General features: G+C 48.3%; 2 protein-coding genes and 1 long non-coding RNA gene across 4 annotated transcripts in view; 2 read left to right on the top strand and 1 right to left on the bottom strand.

Moving 5' to 3' along the window:
- The window catches only part of LOC309355947, a 116,527-nt gene that overhangs the window by 62,203 nt on the left and 37,052 nt on the right, over nt 1-17,272 (top strand). The window lies entirely within an intron of this gene.
- LOC309355860 (uncharacterized protein) lies at nt 1,395-17,032 on the bottom strand. Its single transcript, XM_081887072.1, has 6 exons — nt 16,888-17,032; nt 9,065-9,187; nt 8,154-8,237; nt 6,949-7,074; nt 3,061-3,198; nt 1,395-1,726 (listed from the first exon to the last, which is right to left on the bottom strand). The coding sequence occupies exons 2-6, from the start codon at nt 9,180-9,182 to the stop codon at nt 1,581-1,583; spliced, it is 612 nt and encodes a 203-aa protein (XP_081743198.1). The 5' UTR covers nt 9,183-9,187; nt 16,888-17,032; the 3' UTR covers nt 1,395-1,580.
- LOC309355821 (asialoglycoprotein receptor 1-like) overlaps nt 16,842-17,272 on the top strand; it is a 35,494-nt gene continuing 35,063 nt past the window's right edge. Inside the window, exon 1 of the mRNA XM_081887005.1 lies at nt 16,842-17,035. The gene's annotated coding sequence lies outside the window, so the exon portion shown is untranslated. The remainder of the gene's footprint in view (nt 17,036-17,272) is intronic.

Genomic DNA, 17,272 nt, shown 5'->3' on the forward strand with positions numbered 1-17,272 from the left:
GTGCCTACATTCTGCATGGACTGCTTGCATTTCATTTCAGCAATTATTTTGATAAAATTCATATTTTGTTATGTGCATATGGCTTTAGCTACCTATGAGGTCCATCAACTACCATAGAGCATATATTCAACCCAATAAACAGTGACAATTTGTTGTTGACAAAGGACAGCTGGACATATAAAGGGCCCCAGTGCCTTCAGTAGCTCAGGGCCTCATCAAAACTAAATCTGGCCCTGTGCCCCACCCCACAATCCTATATTTGTGCACTTGGTTATTTCTGCTTAAGTGCAGAACCTGACATTTATCCCTATTGAAATTCATCTTGGTAGTTTTGGCCAGTGGTATTTTTCAAGAAAAAGAGGTGCCGGAACTCAGCATAAACGCCTCTCCTGTTCTCTTATAATGTCGATGGCGTTCCCGCTGGGAAAAAAAGCCCTGGTTTTGTCCCAGTCCTCCGATCTGTTGAGGCCACCCTGAATCTCAATTCTGTCTTCTGCGGCGTTAACTACCCCTCCCAGTTTGGTGTGATCTGCAGATTGAATGAGCACCTGCTAAACTCTTTCATCCAAGGAATTTTATAATGTGATAGCAATTTTATGGTCTTAGATATATGGTAACGTTCATAAGCGTACCGACCAAGCACATACATAGATCAGCACAGGAAGACCGACCTGGAACCATTTTTTATTCCCAAACTGACCAAATGTTTTCTCTGCAAGGTCAAAGTGGAAAAGCCTCCCCATTGTCTTTTCCTTCACAAATCCTGTCTTAAGGGTATGTCTGTGTATGAATAGGGTGGGAGCCTGTGACCTGGCCCAGGAACTAAGTATTTATCATTACTGGCCAGGCTCCCCAGGTACTCCAATCAAGTGAGCATTAACAGGTAACCTGCCAGACAGGAGGTAAACAAAGCACTCAGATTTCTGCTGTAGACCGCCCTTTCTGTGATGTAGATATGATGTATCTAGGGGGTGGTCTTAGGTTACACCCCTTCTGTGATGTATGTATGATGTTTCTGGGGGTGGTCTTGGACTCCAGGGCAGGGAATTTAAAATGTCTATATAAGGACGGGCACACCTTTGTTCTGTGTCCTCCTCCTTTCCTGCGGGTGAGGGGAGACCCTGTTGCAACAGATCAATAAAGATCAGGCTTACTAGCTGCTTTGCTTCTCAATATTGTCTGGTTGGCCTCTGTTATCTTCTCCTACCAATAGGGAACCTATGTAAGGACTCTATATGGGCTCTTGGATACCCCATAAGGGAAAAGGGCAAATTTTTGTTTACAACAGTTCCCGCTGGGAAAAAAGCCCTGGTTTTGTCCCTCCAATCTGTTGCGGCCACCCTGAATCTCAATTCTGTCTTCTGCGGCCACCCCTCCCAGTTTGGTGTGATCTGCAGATTGAATGAGCACCTGCTAAATTCTTTCATCCAAGGAATTTTAGAAAGACCTTGAACACTGAGTGCAGGACAGAGCCACGAACTCCTCCCAAATTCCCGAAATGAGCAGAGACTGCAAAAGGGTGCTGCGTACGTGGGTTTCTTTAAAGTGCTTTATTTGGTAACAGTTTGCATGGAAGGTGCTTAAAAACGTTCGATGTCGTGCTGAGCTGCAGAACATGGATGGCCAGTGCGTCTGAAGCGCAGGTGCATGGCCGCAAGGATGACCAGGAAGGTGGCTTCGGTGGTGATCACAATCAGGGCAATGAACTGGAAGGTGGGGCTCCACCCTGGAGCGAGAGAGGGGGCAAGGAATGAGAGGCGTTGGAGACAAAAGCTGTGCCACAGCGTTCACACATCGGCTTATGAGACTACCCGCTACTAGCAGATGGGGATGCCAGGTCAGGTACACCCCAAAGTTCACTTGGGAAGACAGGTGAATTAATGCTAGTCTACTACTGGAAAAGAATGCGGGTGGCGCTGTGGGTTAAACCACAGAGCCCAGGACTTGCCGATCAGAAGGTCGGCGGATCAAATCCCCGCGACGGGGTGAGCTCCCGTTGCTTGGTCCCTGCTCCTGCCCACCTAGCAGTTCAAAAGCACCTCAAAGTGCAAGTAGATAAATAGGTACCACTCCGGCGGGAAGGTAAACAGCGTTTCCGTGCACTGCTCTGGTTCGCCAGAAGCGGCTTAGTCCTGCTGGCCACATGACCCGGAAGCTGTACGCTGGCTCCCTCGGCCAATAAAGCGAGATGAGCGCCGCAACCCCAGAGTCGGCCACGACTGGACCTAATGGTCAGGGGTCCCTTTACCTTTACCTTACTACAGTGGTACCTCGGATTACAGACGGTTCAGGTTACATACGCTTCAGGTTACAGACTCCGCTAACCCAGAAATAGTACCTTGGGTTAAGAACTTTGCTTCAGGATGAGAACAGAAATCCCGCGGTGGCAGCAGGAGGCCCCATTAGCTAAAGTGGTGCTTCAGGTTAAGAACAGTTTCAGGTTAAGAACGGACCTCCGGAACGAATTAAGTTCTTAACCCAAGATACCACTGTACTGGAAAAAAGCAAAGGTCCCCAGTGTTGAAGCAATGATCCTTCAACATCAACTTCGCTGGACTGGTCATGTTGTGCAGATGTCTAATGATCGCCTTCCAAAGCAACTACTCTATTCTGAACTTAAAAGCGGAAAGCGTAATGCTGGTTGTCAACAAAAGAGGTTGAAAGACTGTCTCAAGGCAAATCTTTAAAAATGTAGTATAAACACCGAGAATTGGGAAACACTGGCCTGCGAGCGCTCCAGTTGGAGAACAGCCTTTACCAAAGGCGTCGTGGGTTTTGAAGACACTCGAACTCAGGACGCAAGGGAGAAACATGCTAAGAGGAAGGCACGCTTGGCAAATCCACACCGTGATCGACTCCCGCCCGGAAAACTATGTCCCCACTGTGGAAGGACGTGTGGGTCCAGAATTGGCCTCCATAGTCATTTACAGACTGACTATTAAAACCTTGTTTATGGAAGACCATCTTACTCGGCTACAAGGGATTGCCAAAGAAGAAGAATATCCCAAACTCTGAGACTGCAAGGTCCAGAGTCATATTTGCACAAGCCCCTTGCCTCACCTTTTCCGGGGGCAGCTGTCGATGCAGTGGCAGTGAGTTCCCCAGTCCTGGAGGTGGTACGGTTCTCCGCCCTGGTGATGGCACCTTCGATGGTCATGGTTACAACCTCAGCCTTCCGTTCCAGCGCTTTCCTCGCCTCTGCGGGGGCAGAAAGGGGCAGGTCAGTCCAAAGAGCTGTGCCATCTCACCACAAAGAGAGCTCTGGGGCAGAACTCGAACCCAGATCCAGAGGGCAGGACCCAAAGCAATGGATTCGAATTGGTGTGACAGTGTCGGAATAGGATCTAGGAGAGAATGGGGTTCAAATTCCCATTCAGCCAGAAAGCTTAGCAGGCGTGAATTTGGGCCGGTCGCTCACTCTTGAGACAGAAGCATTCTAACAAGTGGTGGAGGGAACCCCAAGGGCCATCCAGTCTGACCCCCTCTTGCAATTATGCAGGAATCGCAGCTATAAAGAATTCCTGACAGACGATCACCTGACCTCTCTTTGGACGGCTTTATATATTTATTTCCTGTCATTTTCTACACCGCTTCATCAGGTGTACGAAATGATCAAGCGGCAAAATTAACAACCACGACCTTTGAAAACATAAAACGACAGGAGGCTAAAAACAGATTTAAACTTCCACCATAGATCTGTAGAAGAACCAATAGAGTCAATCCCAAAAGTATTACAAGAGATTTTTTAAAAATGGCGAGATAGCAGGTCTTCAGATCAATAACGATTAAACCAAACTCTTGGTTAAAAACACAAATGATGAGAGTAAAAACAAATTATAAGACGCATCTGGTTTAAAGATTGAAAGAAAGGTTGAGTATAATTTGACATAATATAAATTTGTAAAAGATAATTATATTAAAAGTTGGGAAGAGACTAGAAGAAATTTGCAAATTTGGAATAGAATGAATCTTTCACTATTAGGTAGGGTGTTGACTATAAAGATGAATGTACAGATTGCTAAATATCTGGGTAGGTCCATTTTTAGCAGGTGTCAGAGTATAGCAATGGTGATGCCTGATGGGTAGGTAAACTAAGGCCCGGATCTGGCCCAATCGCCTTCTCAATCCGGCCATCAGACGGTCCGGGAATCAGCGTGTTTTTACATGAGTAGAATGTGTCCTTTTATTTAAAATGCATCTCTGGGTTATTTGTGGGGCATAGGAACTCGTTCATCCCCCCCACCCCAAAATATAGTCTGGCCCCCCACATGGTCTGAGGGACGGTGGGCAACCCAGCCAGATGGGTGGGGTATAACTAATAAAATTATGAATATGGAATAGGACCAGAACACTTTTTCAGTTCTGACACGTCTCACGTGGGCACCACTGCCATTATAACAGATCAAGGGAGGCGTTCATGGCGAGTTCTGGCACCTCTTTTTCAAGAAAAATAGCACTGAGTAAGATCTCCCTATTTTCATCAGAGAAATGTCGGAGGATATATGCAAGTGCGGGATCAGGACTCACAAGCAGTTGTGGCCTGACTCAAGGTGGTCCAGTATTACAGTCACAGTAAAGGTAAAGGGACCCCTGACCATTAGGTCCAGTCGTGGCCGACTCTGGGGTTGTAGCGCTCATCTCGCTTTATTGGCTGAGGGAGCCGGCATACAGCCAGCATGACTAAGCCGCTTCTGGCGAACCAGAGCAGCGCACGAAAACGCCGTTTACCTTCCCACCGGAGCAGTACCTATTTATCTACTTGCACTTTGAGGTGCTTTCAAACTGCTAGGTTGGCAGGAGCAGGGACCGAGCAACGGGAGCTCACCCCGTCGCAGGGATTCGAACTGCCGACCTTCTGATCAGCAAGTCCTAGGCTCTGTGGTTTAACCCACAGCACCACCCACGTCATACCCTGGATGGTTAAGTCCAGTCAAAGGCGACAATGGGGTTGCAGCGCTTATCTCGCTTTCTGGCCGCGGGAGCCGGCGTTTGTCCGCAGACAGTTTTACAGGTCATGTGGCCAGCAGGACTTAACCGCTTCTGGCACAAAGGGACACCATGACAGAAACCAGAGCGCACAGAAACACTGTTTACCTTCCCGCCGGAGCGGTACCTATTTATCTACTTGCACTTTGAGGTGCTTTTGAACTGCTAGGTGGGCAGGAGCAGGGACCGAGCAACGGGAGCTCACCGCGTCGCGGGGATTCGAACCGCCGACCTTCTGATCGGCAAGTCCTAGGCTCTGTGGTTTAACCCACAGCGCCACCCGCGTCCCCATTACAGTCATACCTCGGGATAAATATGCTTCAGGATAAGTATTTTTGGGTTGCGCTCCGCGGCGACCCTGAAGTAACAGAGTGTGTTTCTTCCGGGTTTCGCCGCTCGTGCAGGCAGTCAAAATCGTGTCACACGGAAGCGGCGAAACGCGACCAACGCAGTCACATTTTACGTTCTGTTCAGGATGCGAACGGGGCTCCGGAATGGATCTAGTTCGCATCCCCAGGTACCACTGTACTGCTATGTGGTAGAAAAACCTCGGCTATGGGTTCCCCAAAATGCCAGCCTGGGGTCAAAGGCTGCATTCATGGCATTCAGATCCCTTCTCCGAAATCCCCAAAATGAGCGGAAACTGCAAAAGGATGCTGTGTAAATGTGTTTCTTTAAAGTGCTTTATTTGGTAACAGTTTGCATGGAAGATGCTTAAAAACGTTGGATGTCGTTGTGCTCTGAAACACATGGACGGCCGTAGTGTCTGGGGGACAGGCGAATGGCTAAGAGGATGAGCAGAACGGTGGCTTCTACGATGAGCACCACCATGGCACAGAACTGGAAATCGGGCATCCACCCTGGAGCGAGAGAGGGGGCAAGGAATGAGGCGCGTTGGAGACAGAAGCTGTGCCACAGCGTTAACACATCAGCTTATGAGACTACCCGCTCCTAGCAGATGGGGCTGTCAGGTACACCCCAAAATTCACTTGGGAAGACAGGTGAATTAACGCTAGTCTACTACTGGGGACGCGGGTGGCGTTGTGGGTTAAACAACTGAGCCTAGGACTTGCTGATCAGAAGGTTGGCAGTTCAAATCCCCGTCACGGGGTGAGTGCCCATTGTTCGGTCCCTGCTCCTGCCAACCTAGCAGTTCGAAAGCACGCCAGTGCAAGTAGATGAATAGATACCCCTCCGGCGGGAAGGTAAACAACATTTCCGTGTGCTGCTCTGGTTTGCCAGAAGAGGCTTAGTCCTGCTGGCCACATGACCCGGAAGCTTTATCGGCCAGCTCCCTCGGCCGATAAAGCGAGATGAGCGCCGCAACTCCAGACTGGACCTAATGGTCGGGGGTCCCTTTACCTTTACCTTTACTTTTAACTTGCGCTAGCAAGTTTTTTTACTGCTGGAAAAAAGCAAAGATCCCCAGTGTCAAAGCAATGATTCTTCTACATCAACTTTGTTGGGCTGGTCATGTTGTGCAGATGTCCGATTATTGTCTCCCAAAGCAACTACTCTATTCCCAACTTAAAAATGGAAAGCGTAATGCTGGCGGTCAACAAAAGAGGTTTAAAGACTGTCTCAAGGCAAATCTAAAATGTAGTATAAAAACCGACAACTGGGAAACACTGGCCTGTGAGCGCTCCAGTTGGAGAACAGCCTTTACTAAAGGTGTTGTGGGCTTTGAAGACACTCGAACTCAGGACGCAAGGGAGAAACGTGCTAAGAGGAAGGCATGCTTGGCAAATCCACATCATGATCAACTCCTGCCCGGAAAACTATGTCCCCACTGCGGAAGGATGTGCGGGTCCAGAATTGGCCTCCACAGTCACTTACGCACTCACTGTTAAAACCTTGTTTATGGAAGACCATCTTACTAGGCTACGAGGGATCGCCGAAGAATATCCCAAACTCTGAGACTACAAGGTCCAGAGTCACATTTGCACAAGCCCCTTTTCTCACCTGTTTTGGGGGCAGCTGTCGATGTAGTGGCAGTCCTGGAGGTGGTACGGTTCTCCGCCGTGGAGACGGCACCTTCGAGGGTCATGGTGACAACCTCAGCCTTCAGTTCCAGCGCTTTCCTCGCCTCTGAGTGGAGAAAGGGGCAGGTCAGTCCAAGGAGCTGTGCCATCTTTTGACACAAAGAGAGCTCTGGGGCAGAACTCGAACCCAGATCCAGAGGGCAGGACCCGAAGCAATGGATTCGAATTGGTGTTACCCGCATCCCCTCTTGTTTAAGTAACTTTTTAAAAATTACTTCCTTTCTCTTATAAAAAAAAAAGTGTCCCCGGATTCTTTGGAAAAAACCTGGTAACCTTGCTTTAAGCAGAGCTTGGATGGCCGTCTGCCAGGAATGCTTCGGTTGTCCAACCCACCTGAGTGTTCCTTGATAACTGGGAATCTCTCCCCTGCCTTTGGAATGCAACACCCCGTCCAGTTAAAAGGAAGGAGGAGAGAATTAAGAGCTGTTCAACAGTGGAACGCCGAAGAATGGATGCTTTTGAATTCTGGTGTTGGAGGAGACTCTTGAGAGTCCCATGGACTGCAAGAAGATCAAACCTCTCCATTCTGAAGGAAATCAGCCCTGAGTGCTCACTGGAAGGACAGATCCTGAAGCTGAGGCTCCAAGACTTTGGCCACCTCGTGAGAAGAGAAGACTCCCTGGAAAAGACCCTGGAAAAGGTGGAGGGCGCAAGGAGAAGGGGACGACAGAGGAGGAGATGGTGGGACAGTGTTCTTGAAGCGACCAGCATGAGTTTGACCGAACTGCGGGAGGCAGTGGAAGACAGGAGGGCCTGGCGTGCTCTGGTCCAGGGGGTCACGAAGAGGCGGACACGACTAAACGACTCAACAACAACAGTGGAACTGGCTCCCTTGGGAGGTGATGGTCTCTCCTTCCTTGGAGGTTCTTAAGCAGAGGTTGGACGGCCATCAGTCACGGATGCTTTAGCTGAGATTCCTGCATAGCAGCGGGTTGGACTGGATGACCTTTGGGGGTCCCTCCCAACCCTACGATCCTACGCTCTGCAGAACTCGATCAAGTGGAGCAGAGCTTTTGCATGGACTCCGTCATCTTGCCACCCAGGAGATAGGCACGACCTTCTCCTGCTCTCAAATGCTACATACAAGCACGTATCAATAAAGGCAATTCTGGGGAAACTCCGTACCTGGCCTTGCTGCTTCGACTAGGTCCGGAAACCCAGATCCCTCTTCCGCCTCACTGATGAAGATGGGCCCTCTCCTCAGGTACACTGCAAAGAATTAGAAAGCATTGGCTGCCACCCCGGATCTGCTCAAGAAAAGTTGGCCAAGTATCATGAATAAAAATAATAATTTATTATTTATACCACGCCTATCTGTCTGGGTTTCCCCAGCCACTCTGGGCGGCTTCTAACAGAATATTAAAATACAATAGTCTGTCAAACATTAAAAGCTTCCCTGAACAGGGCTGCCTTCAGATGTCTTCTAAAAGTCATATTGTTTATTTCCTTGACATCTGATGGGAGGGCATTCCACAGGGCGGGGGCCACTACAGAGAAGGCCCTCTGCCTGGTTCCCTGTAACTTGGCTTCTCGCAGGGAGGGAACCGCCAGAAGGCCCTCGGAGCTGGACCTCAGTGTCCGGGCAGAACGATGGGGGTGGAGACACTCCTTCAGGGATACTGGGCCTTTGAGGCCATTTAGGGCTTTCGAGGTCAGCACCAACACTTGGGGGGGTCACTTTGGCAGTGTGTGCTGGGTTGGCACGGGCTCTGTTCCCCCTTTGTGCCCCGGGCACTAGCAAACCACGCTATGCCACTGAGCCAGAGCATAGCCCCCCAGAGCCCCTCCCCGCCATGAATTTGGCTACCACTGACCTAGACTCTCCCCCCCCCCCCGATCCACAAAGTTTGGACCATCCTCATCGTTCCTGTTTCCGCAACGCTGCCTCGCTCTTTTTAATGCTATTTCCGTATACCGCTTTAGGGAGTTAAATAAAACCCAGCAGCCTAGCTTCTGAATCGAATCGCTCTCCCTTCTCAGGGCAATGGGTGTTTTTTTCACAGCTTGTGCTATCAACACCATCGCCCGGCACGTACCATCCAAAGGCAGCTCAGGATTATCCTCCTGCTCTTCCGAGATGTTGGCCGACCTTCCCGGGCCTTTGAAGGGCAGAAGGGTTCTCATTACATCCACCTTGGATTCCGTCGCTGGCATGAAGTCTGCCAAAAAACAGAAAAAGGAGATGTGTTTTGTCCAGAGCAGCGGCTCATAAGAACTTTAAAAAAAGAGATCAGCAGGATCAGGCCAGGGGCCCAACTTTGTTTGTTTTTTTGCCTTTTGCTCAAATGTTAACAAGTCTCGTCCAGGATCCTGCACTCACAGTGGCCAACTGGATGGTCCAGCTGAGCAGGACCTGAACCCAAGACCCCTCTCTCCTCCTGTGGTTCTCAGAAGCATCGCTGCCTCTGAACATTGTGGCAGATCAGAGCCATTGGGGCTAGGAGCCATCGATAGCCCTCTCGTCTATGAATCAGCCTCATCCTCTTTTAACAACAACAACAACAATTTATGATTTATACCCTGCCCATCTGGCTGGGTTTCCCCAGCCACTCTGGGCGGCTTCCAACAAAATATTAAAATACACTAATCCATCGAACATTAAAAGCTTCCCTAAACAGGGCTGCCTTCAGATGTCTTCTAAAAGTCTGGTAGTTGTTTTTCTCTTTAACATCCGGTGGGAGGGCGTTCCACAGGGCCACTACCGAGAAGGCCCTATGTTTAAAGACATCTATGTCAGCAATTGGTGTTGGAGGAGACTCTGGAGAGTCCCATGGACTGCAAGACCACCAAACCTCTCCATTCTGAAGGAAATCAGCCCTGAGTGCTCACTGGAAGGACAGATCCTGAAGCTGAGGCTCCAAGACTTTGGCCACCTCATGAGAAGAGAAGACTCCCTGGAAAAGACCCTGATGTTGGGAAAGATGGAGGGCGCAAGGAGAAGGGGATGACAGAGGACAAGATGGTGGGACAGTGGTCTCAAAGCGACCAGCATGAGTTTGACCAAACTGCGGGAGGCAGTGGAAGACAGGAGGGCCTGGCATGCTCTGGTTCAGGGGGTCACAAAGAGGCGGACACGACGAAATGACTAAACAACAACAACAAGAAGTCAGCAATTATCACTGCCTCCAGTGGGAGGGAGTTCCACAGTCTAGCTATGAGCAGAGGGGACTTTCATCTGTCCTGAATATGCCAACGTTCAGCCTTCATTGCATGTCCCCAAGTTATCGTGCTCTGCTGGAAAGAGAGTAAAACTCTTCTGTATCTCCTTTCTCCACGCAAGGCATAATTTTATGAATCATGATTCCCAAACCTTTTTTTTTGGCCACAGCCCTGTTGGTTCCATAAACTCACCCGCAGTTCCCCCTTCTGTGCCTGTTAAAAAAAGTATTATTCAGAATAGCAGTTTGCTGAACCCACTAAGGAAGACAATACTGTATTGCAACACAATAAAACCCAGCAAGGAATATTGCACGGAAATTATTCTTACACACCCTTACTCAGATACGGTTGAAGCAGATTCAGAGCATGAAGTATTTATGTATTGCTCCTTGCCACACACGGACAAACCTTCACTTAATTTATAAGAAAATCAATAGCTGTTACCAATAATAGGCTGTCTTGTGGCAACTCAGAATCGTAAGTACCACAAATGTGATCGAAGGAAACAGCTTTGAAAGTGGCAAGAACAGAAAAACTTTAAATGCAAGGCAAGGAAGGAGTTTCATTCAGGCGCTAGCCTGGTCCATCGGAAAGGTTTGTAATTTAAAAAGACAAAACTCTAGCGTTTCCCTGCAAATTTATCTGAAATATTCACTTTGTTTTTGCTGATCCCTGCATGTACTGCAGTCACACAATCAATCAATCAATCAATCAATCAATAGCTGAACTGGGTTCCACAGTCACAAAAACAGCCACAAAAAAGCGCAAAATAAATAGCAAAAACAGACAGATCTCAGCGTAACACTCAAAACGGAGCATGTTCGGCTTCCGAAAAAAGTTCGCAAACCGGAACACTTACTTCCCGGATTGCAGTGTTTGGGTCCCAAGTTGTTTGAGCACCAAGGCGTTTGAGAACCAAGGGACCACTGAACTTCAAAGTTAATGCAGGTTGCCACAAGGACAAAGTGATAAAATTATCGGTAAAAACCATGAGAAACAAAATCGTGGCTGTTTCGGCATCTGCGGTACTTGGGGGTCGATTCCAAAAGATCCCACCTGAGAAACGTCTTTGCCCCTGTGGAGATGGTAGCACTGAAACAGTGGCTCACGTCCTCCTGTCTTGGACTCTCTAAAAAAACACACCCTGAGGAACGAGAGCATCACCCCACTCGTACTATCCATCCCAGGCGCTCAACCACTGCCACAATGTCCTTCCTTCTATCAGATCAAAATGAGCAGATAACAGCAAAGGTTGCTAGGTTCATAGCAGGGGCGATCAGAATAAGGGCCACTAACTGACTGCTGATTCAGGACTTTAAATTGTGCTTTTATAGCCAATTTCCTTTTCTGTGTATACTGTGATGTTTTATTGTTCCTATGGCCATTGGCCGTATGGAAGTGAGAGCTGGACCATAAAGAAGGCTGATCGCCAAAGAATGGATGCTTTTGAATTCTGGTGCTGGAGGAGACTCTTGAGAGTCCCATGGACTGCAAGAAGATCCAACCTCTCCATTCTGAAGGAAATCAGCCCTGAGTGCTCACTGGAAGGACAGATCCTGAAGCTGAGGCTCCAAGACTTTGGCCACCTCATGAGAAGAGAAGACTCCCTGGAAAAGACCCTGATGTGGGGAAAGATGGAGGGCACAAGGAGAAGGGGACGACAAAGGACGAGATGGTGGGACAGTGTTCTCGAAGGGACCAGCATGAGTCTGACCAAACTGCGGGAGGCAGTGGAAGACAGGAGGGCCTGGCGTGCTCTGGTCCAGGGGGGGCACGAAGAGTGGACACGACTAAACGACTAAACACCACCAACAACATGGCCATTGGCTAATGCGAATAAAGTTTTATCTCTCTCAAAACAGATGTGTGGTACTTAAAACAGAGCACGTTAAACTTCCGAAAACAGTTTGCAAACCAGAACGCTTACTTCCGGGTTTGCAGTATTGGGGTTCCAGGTTGTTTGAGAACCAAGGCGTTTGAGAATGAAGTTATCACTGTAAATTTAAGGAACCTTTTGTGTCCATTTTGCTTCAGAGTCCATTTTCCCCCAGTTGCCGGGATTCTCTGAAATTACCGTATTTTCCCCTCTATAAGACTCACTTTTTCCCTCCTAAAAAGTAAGGGGAAATGTGTGTGCGTCTCATGGAGCGAATGCAGGCTGCGCAGCTATCCCAGAAGCCAGAACAGCAAGAGGGATTGCTGCTTTCACTGCGCAGCGATCCCTCTTGCTGTTCCGGCTTCTGAGATTCAGAATATTTCCCCCCCTTGTTTTCCTCCTCCAAAAACTAGGTGCGTCTTGTGGTCTGGTGCGTCTTATGGAGCGAAATATACGGTATGTTGCATCACGGGGCAGATGGAGAGAGACTATGATTTTGCGGTGACTTCCTCCTCTGCGCAGAACTGCAATAAAAAGTCTTTTTGGAAATGTAAATAAACGGGGGCAAATCCCAGGGTGTGGAGCTGTCAGCTGCGATGCGCCGACTTCTCAGAGAGTGCATGCGATCTGTCATGGAGGCTGCCAGCAGCGGCCTGACCCCTTAGACCAGGGGGAGCAAGTTATCCGTCCATCTGTCGGTGGAGGAAGAGATGAAAAGCAGAGGCACAATGGTCCCCTCACCTCTAATGAAAGAACCTTTTAATGAGGGTGAAAGAGGAGAGCGCAAAATATGGTCTGAAGCTCAACATCAAAAAAAGGAAGATCGTGGCCACTGGGCCCATCACCTCCTGGCAAACGGAAGGGGAAGAAATGGAGGCAGTGAGAGATTTTACTTTCTTGGTCTCCATGATCACTGCAGATGGTGACAGCAGCCACGGAATTAAAAGACGCCTGCTTCTTGGGAGAAAGGCGATGGCAAACCTAGACAGCATCTTAAAAAGCAGAGACATCACCTTGCCAACAAAGGTCCATCTAGTTAAAGCTCTGGTTTTCCCAGTCGTGATGTGTGGAAGTGAGAGCTGGACCTTGAGGTTGTGAATCTCAAGGTTGTGGGTTCGAGCCCCACAGTGGGCAAAAGATTCCTGCATTGCAGGGGGTTGGACTAGATGACCCTTGGGCCCCTTTCCAATTCCCTCTACAATATACACATTTTTATGCACGATTTACCCCAGCACATGCATTTCTTTTGTACCCACTACTCAGGCTGGAGAAGCACATTGCAATAATTCAGAGGGGTGTGGACCGCCTCTCCTGGTATGCCCCATGGAAAGGTCCACAAATGACAATACCTTGGAGGTCCCAAGTCGCAAGGTGGTTAGAGTGGTCTCAACTAGGGCCAGGGCCTTTTCAGTACTGGTCCCGACTTGGTGGAACGCTCTGTTCCAAGAGACTAACATTTTAATATTTTGTTGGAAGCCACCCAGAGTGGCTGGGGAAGTCCAGCCAGATGGGTGGGGTATAAATAATAAATAATAAATTATTATTATTATTATTATTATTATTATTATTATTATTACTACTACTAGGGCCCTGCGGGACTTGACATCTTTCCGCAGGGCCTGCAAGACGGAGCTGTTCCGCCTGGCCTTCGGTTTGGACTCAGTCTGACCCTTATGTTTCCCTTCCCTTATGGTCTTGCTCTATGAGTTACTTTTAAAATGAGGCTGCATTTTAAATTGCATTTTAAATTGCCCCCCTCTATGTTTTTATTGTAGTTTTACCGGTTTTAGCTGCCCTGAGCCCGGCTCTGGCCAGGGAGGGAGGGGTATAAATAAAATTTATTATTATTATTATTATTATTATTATTATTATTATTATTATTATTATTTCAGAGGTGGCTGAGTTTCGGCCATCGCCTTGTTTCGGATCGGGCCAATTGAGTCCGTTCGTCTTCCAGGGTGACCTGAATTGAACCTCTCTCCCCCTCCCCAGTGATATTTGGAAACACCATTTAAATCCTGCCTCTGGCAGTACTGGCTCTGCAACACCAGAGGGAGCTCTGAGGCTTCCCAAATCATCCTTGGAGATAATCGCATCTTCTGCAATTTCCTGGGAGCAGAATGAAAATTGGAAGCCGTACTGCGCTGGATCAGATAGTGCTGGGTTTTCTTTTTCCCTTGACTTCAAAACATAAAAGCCTTCCCTTTCCCAGAATCACATAATTGTAGAGGTGGAAGGGATCCTGAGAGTCATTGTCCGACCCTCCGCCGTACAGGAATCTTTCTACCCAAAAGTGGGATTCGAACACACAACCCTAAGATTCAGAGTCTCGTGCTCTACCGACTGAGTTGACATATACAGTGGTTCCTTGGTTCTCAAACTTAATCTGTTCCAGAAGTCCGTTCCAAAACCAAAGCATGTTCCAAAACCAAGGCACGCATCCCATAGAAAATAATAATAATATTTTTTAATTTATACCCCGCCTTTCCTGGTTTGGAAAATAGGGCTCAGGGCAGCTAACAAATTTAAAACACTTCATTGTGATACAACAAAAAACAGTATACAGTATAAAAGTGTGAATAATGATAAATTCAAGAATCAAAAATCAATTTAGGGGGAAATCCATCCAATAAACATTAGATGATCACCAGGGCTAGCTGGCTAAGTTAGTCCTATTTGGGCCAGCGAGGAGGTCAGGGGAGAATTAGCAGTGGGATCCCAGAGCGGGGGATTTTCATAAAAAGGGGAGGGGGAGGGAAGGAAGGGGAATAAAAGATCAGGCTAAATTCAAATTAAAGGCCAGGTGGAATAGCTCTGTCTTACAGGTCCGTCGGTAACTGAACTGGGTTCCACACAGTCACAAAAACGAAACAAAAAAAGCCACAAAAACGCAAAATAAATAGCAAAAACAGACAAACCTCAGCGTAAGACTCAAAATGCAAGTTTGGCACTCAAATCAGAAGTGTAACACTCAAAATGGAGCATGTTTGGCTTCCGAAAAACGTTCGCAAACCGGAACACTTACTTCCGGGATTGCAGTGTAAAATATACTCGGAGTCGAGAGTTGATTTCATGCTCTTTATTCAGCTCATAGCGGTGAGGAGGAATGGAAGTTCCCTCAGAATATCTGCTTTATATACATTATTTACACAATGGGCCCCACGTGATTGGCTAATTCTGGGATTCTCCTTTAGGCCAATCAGGTCGCGGATTCACATCCACCTGGAGCTGGATTGGGTGGCTCCTGTGGACCAATCAGACTGCTGCATTCTGGATCCTATTGTTCTAGGACCAATCAGACTGCTGCATTCTGGATCCTATTATTCTAGGACCAATCAGACTGCTGCATTCTGGATCCTATTGTTCTAAGACCAATCAGACTGCTGCATTCTGGATCCTTTTAAACTCAGTACATAACACAGTGTTTGGGTTCCAAGTTGTTTGAGAACCAAGGTACCACTGTAGAAGTTTTCACAGTGCCCCTCCTTCAGAGGTAGGCCAGAGAAAATATATTTTTTTCTTTTTTTTGCTATGTCAACAGCCTCTCTATTGAACGCCTTCCCTCTAGAGACCCACCTGGTACCCACATTGCAATCTAACTAAGCTAACCAGAATTATTCCAGTTTTCCGGACGTTTTGGGTTTCTCCATTGCCCCCTGATCTAGCCACACACTGAAAGAACAAAAAGGCGGTCTGGATATTTTTGACGAGAATCGCTGCGCCATTCGGCTGGTCCAGGATCCTGCCCTTCGCACGGGGTTACCTAGGCGCCCCCAAGGGAATGCTGCAAATGGGACCCAGTTTGCAACGTCTCGCTCCTCACTCGAGATTCCCAAAAAACCGATCCTCAGAGGCACGCCACCTCCGATAATGAAAGCAAAACACACCTTTCACAACCAGCCATAGCTGTCAAATTACAGATTTGAAAATAAGGGACCAGCAGCCTAGAAAATAAGGGATCAGCAGCCAAAATAAGGGATTTTCAGAGCACAGGTGTGTTTGACTTCTGAGCCCCTCCAAGCCAAAGGCAGAAAGCCCAGCCAGCAGCCAAACGAAGCCTCAAGCGGTGGTTCCCACAGCGCAGCAACCCAGCAAAGGGGATGCAGCAAGGAAAACCACCGTCCCCTCTCCGCTGGGAAGCGCTGAGCAAAGGCGAGTCCCCAGGCGACGCGTCCAATTTGATTGGCACAAGGCTGACAAGCTCCACCCCCCAGTCGTTCTCAGACTCCTTATTGGGCGAGCAACGCAGCCAAGCAACACAGTTGGAGCCTCCCTCCTCCCTGGCCGGCAGGGAAGGAGGGAGGGAGAGGAGCTGCTTCCTTTGAAACCCGGGAAATTTAAGGGACATCATCAATAAGGAACAGCAGCGGGACACGGCGCTGGGATAAGGGACTGTCCCGCCAAATAAGGGACGGTTGACAGCTATGCAACGAGCAGCCATCCAAACCTCACCCTCCTTGCCTGAAAAAAAAACCACCCGTTGCTAATCTTGTTGCAGTGAGTTCCAGGGGTCAAATTATGTGCTCTTTTTGTCCTGAAAACCCAAATTCTGCTTCCTTGGGTGACCCCCTTGCGTTCTGGTCTTATGAGAGAGCGACACAAACTTCCTGCTTTCGTACACACCATAGCTTTTTTGTTAAAACGCTCCGAAAGCAGTTTTTGGCCGAAGCAAGCTCAGATTATAAAGTCAGCAGAAAAAGGCATTTCCAGGGAAATGGCCGAGGGTGGAAACTACCGAGGAAGCATCTTGCAGTTCCTTTCTTGGAAAGTTAAGAAGAGAAACTAAAAAAGGAGAAGAAGATCTGTTTTGCGAGTCCCATTTACCTTCCACTGCCGTCTTCTGAGCGCCGGCTGGGTCTGCGGGGAAGTTTGCAGAGTTCTCCAGGGAGTCGAAAACAAAGAAGGGTCCCAGCGTCAGGTGGGCCTGCGGTGCGATCAACTCGGCTGTGGTCAGGAGGAAGCCAGAAAGCGGGTGAGTTACGAACGTCCAATGTTCTCACAGTGGCCAACTAGACGCCCATTATAGGTAAATCTTCAGGATTCGAACTCAAGATCCCTCTCTCTCCCCTCCTGCAGCTTCCAGAAAATGGGATTCGGAGGCAGGGTGTAGCCATCCTGGGCTAGTAGCCATCGATCGCCCTCTCACTCCTCCATGAATTTTACCCATCCCTCTTATTATTATTAATTATTATTTAAAAGACATCTGAAG

Source organism: Podarcis melisellensis (genome assembly GCF_964234715.1).
Source record: "Podarcis melisellensis genome assembly, chromosome: 13".
NCBI classification, from domain to species: domain Eukaryota; kingdom Metazoa; phylum Chordata; class Lepidosauria; order Squamata; family Lacertidae; genus Podarcis; species Podarcis melisellensis.

What these genes read in the sequence shown, in the direction of transcription:
- LOC309355860 (XM_081887072.1), bottom strand. Translation starts at nt 9,182, where the DNA reads ATGCCAGCGACGGAATCCAAGGTGGATGTAATGAGAACCCTTCTGCCC. An exon ending in TCCTGAGCTGCCTTTGGATG is followed by an intron (nt 8,238 to 9,064) that starts GTACGTGCCGGG and finishes AATTCTTTGCAG; the next exon opens with TGTACCTGAGGAGAGGGCCC. An exon ending in GACAGCTGCCCCCGGAAAAG is followed by an intron (nt 1,727 to 3,060) that starts GTGAGGCAAGGG and finishes CTCTCGCTCCAG; the next exon opens with GGTGGAGCCCCACCTTCCAG.